The sequence below is a fragment of the Apodemus sylvaticus genome, chromosome 13 (genome assembly GCF_947179515.1).
Source record: "Apodemus sylvaticus chromosome 13, mApoSyl1.1, whole genome shotgun sequence".
NCBI classification, from domain to species: Eukaryota; Metazoa; Chordata; class Mammalia; order Rodentia; family Muridae; genus Apodemus; species Apodemus sylvaticus.
Genome location: NC_067484.1, coordinates 12554703 through 12565938, shown reverse-complemented (window position 1 = coordinate 12565938; position 11236 = coordinate 12554703). Strand labels below are relative to the sequence as shown.

At 48.9% G+C, this 11236-nt stretch overlaps 1 protein-coding gene across 1 annotated transcript; it reads left to right on the top strand.

Moving 5' to 3' along the window:
• The first annotated feature begins 1240 nt into the window (after positions 1 to 1240).
• Ptgr3 (prostaglandin reductase 3) lies at positions 1241 to 10466 on the top strand. Its single transcript, XM_052155445.1, has 2 exons — positions 1241 to 1568; positions 7371 to 10466. The coding sequence occupies exons 1-2, from the start codon at positions 1360 to 1362 to the stop codon at positions 8293 to 8295; spliced, it is 1134 nt and encodes a 377-aa protein (XP_052011405.1). The 5' UTR covers positions 1241 to 1359; the 3' UTR covers positions 8296 to 10466.
• The last annotated feature ends 770 nt before the right edge of the window (positions 10467 to 11236 follow it).

Here is an 11236-nt window from a genome sequence, read left to right as displayed (position 1 = left end):
CGCGTGTACATGCATACACACGCGCCCACGTGGATCTGAACCACTCTTGGCTGAAACACGTCCTACATTTGAGGGAAAAAAATACCTGTTTCACTTTTGCACCCTTAGTCTGGGGGTTAGATTTGATTGGTGAGGGATAGTGTAGCTTTTGTATTTCTGCAACTCAGAGGTTAAGCGGAAAACAGGAGATATTTTTAAATTAAAATGAACACCTAAAATATAAAGATGGACTTAGCTCATCACAAAAATGTCCGGAGACATTTAATGTTGATCCTATTTAAAAGGATGAATAATATGGTCAGTCATTTGGTCAATGAACACAATTAGCTAAAAATTGGCACGAAAGAAAGATCTTTCTAGATGCGTGAGAAAACAAAGTCTTCAAAGATCATCACAAAGTCTCCAATTCTGCTGAGCCCCTCGGCGGGCCCCACCTAGAACTTTAAAATGCTTCTGCGCTCTGGGAATTCGGCCATCTAGTTCTCTATGTGTGTTCTCTCCCAGTGGGAAAGCTGTAACAGTCTTGTGGAGCTACTTAAAACATCCATGGAAAAACACGCAATCTAGGCCAAGATAAATAAAATGGCTTAGTTTGTGCAACTTGCTCGGGACAGACCGAGGGCACAGGCGCGAGCGGTGCGCTCTGAGCACGGGAGGCCTAGGCCCAGGGTGCACGGTGAACTGAGCGCCCTCGGCCCGCAGGAAGGCGCTCGTGTGCGCGTGCACCAGCGCCCGGGCTCCCCGCCCGGCCCAGGCCCCGGCCCCCGCCGTGCCCCGCCGCCCCGGCCGCGCTCGGGGTTGATTCGTACCACCTTGCAAGGAAGTGAACGCTTCGCACGGGAAGGGGAGGTGCCTGCGCCGGCCGCCGGCCGCCTTGCCGCTCGGGGACGCTTGGGCAAAGGCGGTGGCGATCGCCAGGGCACTGGCCCTTTAGCTTGGCGCCACCCGCCCCCGGTGGAGGAATCAAATCCCTTCGCAGAGCGTGCGGAGGGTGGGGATATCCGGGGCCTCTCCCGCGCCGGGAGGAAAGGGGAGGGCGGAGGAGATCCTAGGCCAGTGTGAGCCGAGCGGATTCAAACCAAAACAAAAAGATTAAAGGAGCAGCCGCTGCGGCGGCCGCAGGGCCGGGCAGGGATCCTGGGGTGGCGCGCCCGGGTTCCGTGGGGGCTGCCGCGCGCGGCCGGGCCGGAGGGCGGGGGCGGGAGCCTGGCGGCGAGGGGAGGGCGGGAGAATAGGGGAGGGCGCGGGCCGGAGGAGGGGCGGGCCCGCCCGCGCAGAGCCGAGCGGAGCCAAGCGGCCGGGACTGGGCGCGACCCGGCCCAGCGTAGGCGCAAGAGCGGGCGGAGCCGATCGTGGGCAATGCTGAGGCTGGCGGCCGCCGGGGCCCGAGCCATCGTGGACATGTCGTACGCCCGTCACTTCCTGGACTTCCAGGGCTCCGCCATCCCCCGAACCATGCAGAAGCTGGTGGTGACCCAGCTGAGCCCTAACTTCCAAGAGGCCGTCACCCTGCGCCGGGACTGCCCAGTGCCGCTCCCCGGGGACGGAGACCTCCTCGTCCGGAACCGGTGAGCCCGGCGCGCGACCCCGTCCCGGTCCCCGGCCCGCGCAGCTGGGCTCCGGGCTGTCCCGGGTCGCTCGCCTGCCCACAGTGCGGCGCGCGCTTGGGCGCACAGCCTGACTTTGCGAGATCCCAGGAAGTTGAACCCGCCGCCATCTGGCGAAGGCGAATGTAATGTGACTTGCTGGTGTGAATACCCGATGCCACCAAACGTCCTCTTATCTGGAGGTTATTTTAATTTGGGATTCTCCCCTCCCCCAGCCGTCCCTCCTCCCCCTCCCGCTCCCTAAATAAAAACGACGGGACCCAGAAAGGGAGGCTCCCCACCCGGCCCACCCGCGCGCACCCACGGTTCCTGCGTTTCATAATTTTTAGTGGAGCTGCAACAGCCTGGACACACACTGCGACGTTTAGGTAAACGTGCTTTGGAGAAAAGGGACCCATGTTCGGTTTTTTTTTTTTCCTGTCCCCTCTATCTCGTATTGGTGGCGCTTGTCCTTGGGTGTGTTGGTGTGCACCTAGTCTGTGTGTTGCCAGTGCCATTTGACTGCTCTGTCCCCTGAGTGCAAAACGGGGGCGTGCACCGGCAATTGAGCCAAGGTTGGGCGGGGGCATGGCTCTGTTTGCCTGGATGCGTTGCAGACATTCAGGAGGTACACCAGTTGTTGCCAGACCTGACTGTTCTACCTCAGGCTTCCCACCTTAATGATTTTCCACTTCGCTAATCTTTATTAAGGGATGGAGCGAAGGAAGTGTGGGACCTCACCGTGCTCAGTGCAGGCCAGACCACACTGAGGTCTGCTGGGGAGCATCCTCTCAATGCCGGACTGCCAGGGCTTTTCTTCTGTGCCATTTCACTTGCTGGGTTCTATTCGAAGGTCCCGGCATGGCATGGTGTGTTGGAAGTTGGATAAAATTACGGAAGAGGGGAGTTAGTTCTGGTTGTATGCAAGCGATAAACTCTGTATCAGAAAGTCCTAGGTCCCCTGGAAGGGCCAACAGACAACTTATCTACAAGTATCAGGGTGCGAAGATTAGTCCAATCAGTCCAGTTTAAAGGTTCCTATCAACCTTCTAAAGAAGACTGTAGGAATGAAGAATTCTGATTGTGAAACTTTTGGAAACCTGTTGGAACCTTAGAGTTTGAGTGAGCAGTGGGTGGGATTGAGTGGAGTGCGTGGGTGGAGACTTTCTTAAAGGGTGGCGCGTGTATGTCCTTAACATGCTTTGGCCGAGGACGGAGCAGAGGGTTGCTTCATTGCGTGATGAAATGCTGAGGCAGTGGTAGAATAAAAACTTGAACCCTGCCGACCTAAAACGGGCTTGGGCTGCGTTCACATAGACGCCAGTGATTTGTTAGAAGTGGAGATGAGAATAGAAGGAAAAGCTTTCCAAGACAACTTCATCGGAGATTAGGAAAAAAAAAAAAAAAAAGCTCCGTGCCGGGCTTCCATTTTCTTTTATTGTCGAGATTTATATAGTGTTGACTGTAAACACTAATAAACGCACACAAACTGCTTACATAAAATCCCTCGTTGAAACAGGTGTGAAATGTGGAGGGGGTGCCGCCAGGGGACAGACAGGCTGAGAGAAAGTGTGACTTGAGAGGAGAGTATGGGCGACATCGAGGTGGGACTCCCGCCGCTGGTGGAGGCTGCTGGCTTTGCCGGCCTAGGGGCCTCTCGCCCTTGAGTTTATTTAACTCTTGGAGATCTCCCCCAGTCCTCTCTCCCAACCCTTACTGGGTCTGGCCGGCTCCCTTTCCCCTTCTCCTAGCACCCCAGGATGGCCCTGGTCATCGTGGTTGGTATGGAATTGGATGCTTCTTGGATCCCTGAAATCAGATTGCCAGAGAGTAGACTACCATTTTGGAGGAATTAGCTGCTGGGATTGTTTTAAAATCCACGGCTTTATTTTGCTTCCGTGTCTGGCTTGAGTCCCTTTGGCACAAGTGCTTTACAAGAACAACTTGACTTCTCACGTCTACCTTGAATCCACAACAGGGGGAAATGCAGGCGGAATCTCTGCCTCTCCCGTTGCTGTCCGTTAGGAAGCCACTCAACTGTAGGCAGAACCTTTATTCTTATGAACACTGTCAGTGTTCTCCCCCGTTTTATTTTATTTTAAGGAGCAGTTTAACAATTAACCACAAGTTGGTTCATTTGAATCCAGGGCCCATATCCTCCTAAGTAGTGCTAATTGCGTTACAATTTTATTCAGAGGCTCCTCCTCGTTTTTTAGCATAACAAAATCTCCCCTGGAATGAGTGGAGTTAAGCCCAAATTCTTTTGCTTTAAAGGGTGTTTGGAGCTTTTAATTGTACTCAGTCTTCTGACTTTCAGTGCACACCTCATTCCTGTTAGCAAAACACATTCCTTCAATCACAAGAAGGGCAGTGCATGCAAGCTACACCTGGATTAGGACAGTAAAGTTTACAGTGTGTGCAGGCTGCACAGAACTCCTCTTGGATCGGTAATTGATGTTCCTTATCAGCCATTACCTTACTGTCCCATGCCCCCACCTCACCCCAACGCCCGCTTAGTCCTCGGAAAGGAAAAAGAGACAGATACCACTGGTCAAGTCCGTTTGTGACTATTTTTGGCTTTTTCGGGAGAGTGACAGATTGTTTTTCGTTTCCAAATATTCCTAACGATTTTCTGCTCAAGTGTAAGATAATGCAAAGAGTTTGTAGAAATGTTGAGTTGGGGCCCTGGGCGGGGAGGGGGGGCGCGTTGTGATAAACGGATTGTTGCTCACGGTAGGGTAAAATATTTCAGCTCACTCTCCAAGTGGAGATATTCCACACACACCCCAGTTACTGCAACTACTAGTTGTTCTTCTCCTCCTCCTCCTCCTCCTCCTTCTCTTCTTTCTTCTTCTATGTTTTTCCTTTTTTTTTTTTCAAGGAAAGTATGGCTTAGAAGACTTTGTTTTGTCTCCCAGTTTTCAAGACTCTTCCTAAGGTCTAAGTTTGGTGTTTGTTCAAAGGAAAACTTCCCCACCCCCACCCTGTCACCCTGTTCTACAATAAGCGAAGCTCACCACTTTACGGTATAAATAACCTAGCAGCTTTAGAAGGACACATATTTGGGAAACGCCTGCTGTGATCCCACTTGTTTTTCGTGGGGTGCCTGGACTTTAGTTTCATACTTCTCTCGAGTTATGGTCATTTCTGGCACACATTTTCAATTATGGAGGAAGTGGGTACAGGGAGAGTCTCCAAGTGCATCGGCACATTTCCTGTTGTGTTTTGGTTTTTCTGCGGCTCGTCTTTCTTCCTTCCTCGCGTCCTTTGATCCCACAGCCCTTGAACTTGGTTCTTGAGGAGCTAAAGGCTTGCACAGCTTAGAGTAAAGTCGGGTACGGACCAAGGTGCATCCCAGGCGGTAGCTGGTCTCCAGCACCGCGGTAGGGACCCAGTGTCAGGAGAGAATACCAGGCAGAGACAGGGCTCCCGGCACTGTGGACCAAAAGACCCTGGAGAGGGCAGGGACCAGAAGACAGACTATATAGGCTGTGGTTGGAACCGCTCCCCGACACGAGGGTAGGTTAGAAGTGGGCAGGGTTGGGGTGGTGGTAAATGGAGGTGCATGAGGGTCAAGGTCATGATTTGGCAGGTTTTGCACTGCGTGGCTTTCCTGGGACTCGGAAGAGCACGTCTTGCTCCGGACGTTGTCATTGATGCCTCTCCCGAGGATTGGCAATGGAAAGGCCTGGTTCCCTGCACAGACCCGATCCGATCCGAAGCACCCCAGTGTGGTGCGCGGCTTTCTGGCCAGGGCGCTACCGAGCTAATGCCTGCGGGAAGAGGCTAGCAGGCCTGCGGGTCAGCGCCACCTCACCAGTGCTTTCTGGTAGTGATCTCCACAGTGACTGCTGTGGTGTTTCCTGCCCAAGCCTCTGCGAGCCATCAGCAACCACTCCAGCAGAGCCATACCCTCACCCCCTTAAACTTGGCCTGAGCTGCCCCCTTCCGCCCGTGTGCCCTGCTAGATCTCCACTTCTTCCAGGGGAAAAAAGCGACCGCCAGAGGGAGGGGGAGATGGAGAGGTTGGGAGGGAATTTACATTCTCTGTCCCGTGGGCCGCCGCACTGGGCCTGGCTGCCCCCAGCCTCTCTAGGGGCCAGACTCTGGGCTCCAAGGAGGGGAGAGGCGCCTGTGGACCTCGAAATCCAAATGAACACAGCCTGGAGGGGACACGGGAAGAGTTAACTATGAGTAGAGAGCAGACAAACTGGCCTTTGGTCTCTGTTCCCCAGCTCTGAGATCACTTCCAGCCTAGCTGCTTTTTCTTCTGGAGCTGGCTTTTTTGCTAGGTGAAAAGGACAAGGGACACGGGATGTCCTGCAGCCTAGCTCTAGTGGACTGGCTCTGGGAACTCCAGAATCAAGATCTAGTGAACCAGCCCTTTTTAGAAAGGTCAGGTCTGGAGAAGTGTGTAAATTAAAGGAAAAATGATAAAACGCAGTCCTCCTACCCCTTCTCAAAAGAAAAAAGAATATCGATGTTTTGGTATTCAAAAATAAACAAACAAAACTGGTGGGTTTTCCCCCCATTTTTCATTATTGTGTTTTATCTGTGGGTATAGAAAGCAGAACTTACAGAACTATTGGAACCATGGTAAGCTGGCTTGGCTTCTGAAAGCAACCTGGATGGAGAAGCTGTTTCAAGCATTCTTATGTCCACAGTGTTTCTTTATAGTAGAATATTTGTGAGGAGCCGTTTGGAAGTACAGGGTGTTATTATCTATAGACAGTGAAGGTGTGTCCTACACATAGTGTGTGTTCATTAAATTAAAAGTGAATTCTTTTCATCTTTTCATCTTTCTCCTGCCATGTTTTTATTTTCTTAGGGGAGGAAATGGTTATTTTGGGGATCCTTATGTGTTAAGAGTTCCCTCAATGTCCTTAGATGATAGCCACAACTACACTGTGGAGATATTTTTGTTATGAGGTATACTGGGGTACAAAGAAAAGCTGGTAAAATTCTGGCTTCACAGTTAAAGTGAGCCTGGATACAAAATGAAACCGGTCATCTGCTATTAATCAGGCCGCGTCTCTGCTTCTTGTTGAGGAGAATTCAGTGAGGGTTTGCCTCCTCTGTTCCTCTGAAAGAGGCTGTAAAATGCTGAATGCTGCGTAAAAATCACTCTCCTCGGTTTTTCTTCAATTAATCAAAATGCATATGTTCCTGCTGGACATAGTTATATCAGAGAGAAAATTTGCTGTGGCGTTTCAAACAACTGGGGCAGTCCCATGTCGCAAGGACGACCTTGCAGGCCCATCAATCTTTAATAATATCATTGTCATTACTATTATTATCTGAAGTGTTAAATTGTTACCAGAATCAATACAAGTGTGCTTCTTCGGGTATATTGTATCCCACTGTTGTTTTTAACATCTCTGTTAAGAGACCAGTTAATTTCCAGCTCAGAGCATCAGTGAACTGTGTGTGTTTTGAGGGCTTCCTGGCTTGTACCACCCCCACCCAGCCTCTCTTCCCTCATTTCTCCTTTTGAAAGAAGACAGAAGTGGCACAGGAAATACCAATATATCACTTGCTGATTAAAATAATATGAAATTATTCCTAACTATAAAGGAATAAAATCTGCCCAAGCTCGAGTTAATACATTTGTAGGAATTCTCCCCTGCTCCTAAGAAGCAAGAATCATTTCCCCCACATTCCGTCAAGCCTTACAGTATAGGAGCTCTTTCACATTCTCTGAGGTTTGACTGGCCTTTTTTCCTTCAGCAGAATACGAAGGTCGTTAACAAAGAATCTTAATACATCCCATTTGTTTTCTTCTAGATTCGTTGGTATTAACGCATCTGACATCAACTATTCGGCTGGCCGCTACGACCCATCCGTGAAGCCCCCCTTTGACATAGGTTTTGAAGGGATTGGTGAGGTGGTGGCCTTAGGCCTCTCTGCTAGTGCTAAGTACACAGTCGGCCAGGCGGTGGCTTATGTGACTCCTGGTTCCTTTGCTGAGTATACAGTGGTGCCTGCTAGCATTGCAATTCCCGTGCCTTCAGTGAAACCTGAGTATCTCACCATGCTGGTTAGTGGCACCACTGCGTACATCAGTCTCAAAGAGCTTGGGGAGCTGTCAGAGGGGAAGAAAGTTCTGGTTACAGCAGCCGCTGGGGGCACAGGCCAGTTTGCTGTACAGCTTTCAAAGATAGCCAAGTGCCACGTGATCGGAACCTGCTCCTCAGAGGAGAAGTCAGCTTTTCTGAAATCTGTTGGGTGTGATCGGCCCATCAACTACAGAACAGAGCCTGTGGAGACAGTTCTGAAGCAGGAGTACCCTGAAGGCGTTGACGTAGTGTATGAGTCTGTTGGGGGAGCCATGTTTGACCTGGCTGTGGATGCCTTGGCCATCAAAGGGCGCTTGATAGTAATTGGGTTCATCTCTGGCTACCAAAGCCCTACAGGACTTTCTCCAGTAAAGGCGGGAGCTTTGCCAGCCAAGCTGCTGAAGAAGTCAGCCAGCCTCAGGGGGTTCTTTCTGAACCACTACTTCTCCAAGTACCAGGCTGCCATGGCACACTTGCTGGAGCTGCATGCCCGTGGGGACCTGGTGTGTGAGGTGGACCTGGGACACCTGGCTCCCAGTGGAAGGTTCATCGGCCTGGAGTCTGTGTTTCAGGCTGTCGACTATATGTACACGGGGAAAAACATTGGGAAGCTTGTTGTTGAATTACCGCACCCTGTCAGCAGTAAGCTGTGACCAACAGAAAGGAGAGAAGTGAATTCTCCATGCCTTAGAACGAATTTAATATTTCTTAAAAACAAAAGTATAGTGTTAATGAATCCCCCCCTTCCTTGGGGGTAAAAATAATGTGCCTCAATAAAAGCTCTCTCTATAGCTAAGAGGTAAAACGTTTACATTCGAGTCTTTAGTCATGGACGGTCTCATTCCAGATTTTATTGTTCCAGGGAAGTAAATGAATTCCTGATGTGAGACCTGATCAAGTCAGTATGTCCCCAGCTCAATGAGATTTTTAAATCGGTCTTCAAACCAAGTGTCCTTTGCATTGGAAGCAGTGGCTCTTGTGTTAAGTACTTAACAGGTGAGAAAGTAATGCCGACCAGCCTTGTACTCTCACAGGCATGTGCTTAGGAAGGAGTCTTCCCCTATAAATCACTAACCAACCATCTAAATAGACATTTGGGAGAGAATTCTCCAAATTTAATCTTGTTAAGTTATTGGAAAAGTGATTCCGTGAACAGATGTGTCTTAAGGATGTATATACTGATGGCCTGAATTCACATCCTGGTTAGACTGTCTGTTAAAAAAAAAAAAAAGTTCCTGTTCTAGGAAGAAATTGCTATTAGAAACAGAGTAGACTTGGGGAGAGAAAGCTATAGCTTTGGGAGACCATGCAAACTAATGTGGACAGAGGAGCAAGAAAACTCTGTGATACTTCTTCAGTAAAAGGCAATAAATAAATAAAGAAATAAATAAAGAAATAAATAAAAAACAGGGATCACTGAAGGAGGCTCACTCTGGCATGCGAAGGGTTAAAAGGAGCACTTTCTGTCCCCAAGGAGCAATTGTCACATAGCTCCAAAACACAGTAGGCACCCAGGTCATCTAAAACCGTATCCATGTGCTTCTTCTCAGAGGCTCAGTGTGGGAAGCACACTTGATCTCTGTCTGGAGTGACAGTCAGGTGTCCTGTGTTGCCATTTTGTTCTTGGTGTTTGAGAGAAGTGAGCCACCTGCTCTAGTGTAGTGTCCTGGTGCCCAGTGTCTGTCACCCTGCCTTCTGTTTCTCTTCACACCTCGCCATAGCCCTCTGCTCACCCTTCACCTTAGGTACCCGAAGGCTGCGTGCCACTTTTGTAGTGGCATCAAAACCCCACCCCACGGTGCCTTCCTAATCGAAGGCGAAGGCTGCCGGATTATTTTTCAGTCTTGGGTTTCCGTACATCAAACGTTCTCAATGGATGGGAATGCAATTAGGAGTGCTCTGTGGAAGTCGGGGGGCCAGGTTTAATTCGTTCCTTGCATCTGGGGAGCAGAGAGATCCTGTTTCTGAATAGCTGTTAGTATCTATTTTACAAGATTTACTCATTTCCAGGTACCTAATGTAGCTGCTAGCATGCGCGCACAACAGTACAATTTATATGGTAAATGGAACCAAATAATGGCTTCACTGAATGTTATGGCCGCACTGAAGGGAAATGTCACGGTAAATAGCTGCCAAATTATGGACCATGCCGAAGTGTCACAACTGCACTAAAGACAAATAGCACTAGAGGCTATTGCCACTGTGATGCTTTTGAGTTATGAAGAAGGGTAGCGGCCTGAGCGGGCCTCTTTGTGTCCTCGTCATAGCAGAGGGTTGCGGGAGCAGGGGACAAGAAAGGCTCTTCCAGTGTGATGCTTAGTTATTAATCTGTCCCTTTCAGACCTAGCCACTGTAACAGGAGAGACCTCGCTGGCTCTCTTGTATACAAACATAACAAACAGAGGGGAGGCTTTATGAATGTCAGTATACTCAGGAAATGACTGGTAATGGAAAAAATGTTGTAATAAAATAATCTAATCAAAGACTATTATTAAATTTAACATAGTATATGTCTGAAAGGCTTAGTTGCTTGCTATGCAGATAGATGTGTGAAATCTCACTGATAATGCTCTCTCCCTCTGAAAAGGCTTGAGGACTGAGAACATTACCAGCTAAATTGCCTCTTCTGAACTGAAGTGAGTCCCGGTTTCCTTCATTTTAATGGGAGGGTAATAAAGATGAAAGACCAACATTTTATCTGATAGATCCCTTAAGCTATGGAATAAAAATGTATTATGTTTTGAGGGAATATACTAAATTCAGAAATGTAAAAGTAAAATTCACACACCCAGGTTTAAAATAAAACATTAAAAAAAAAAAAAAAGACACACGTCTTTCTGTCCCCAAACAGAGAAACTATGGGGCATGGTATTTTTACTTATTCTTAGAAAGCATGCCCAAGTGATTCCACCCATTCCAACAGTGCCAAAAATATGGTTAAGGCTTTTTTAAAAATCTTTTGGAAAATGTTGTTTAAATTGAGGGCTATAGGTGAGTATCAGTTTAGTTTCCCTTGGATTGTTGTTCAGGGCCAATCCCTGGGGGAAGGTAAGATGCTGCAAGGGCCCACACTCCTCTCTGCCTCCCTACACAAACAGTGTGGGTTCATAATTCAGGGTCGCTGTCAGCTTTGCTGGAGCGAGGGGAAGAGGGCAGAACTGTGGCATGGGATAAACAAATTCTCAGTTCTTGGTGTGCCCTGTCAGCTTCCTTGGCCCAGCAAGGAAGAAGGCATTGCCTCCTGAGAAAGACATCCCTAAGATGCCTTAGTGTTTGGTCAGGACTTCTAAAAAGTCAAATCCTACCCCACCCCCCCAAACCTGTTTCGAATGAAAACAAAAAGCACTGACAATATAATTTCTGGTCCTTTTCACAAGGACTACAGATGCTGATTGATTTTAGCATTTAAAAAAAAAAACCCAGGAACTGGTTTGCAAAGAAAGATTGGTTCTTTGTGTAATTGTCTGGTTGCATCAGAGCGGGGTTATCGGGAATGGAACAGAGCCCCTGCAGCGGGTGGTTAGTATTTCATTTATCTAATGCAAGTATGTGAGAAGTAGCTGCAGCTTATTAAAGTGGAAGCCTGCGCCGTGT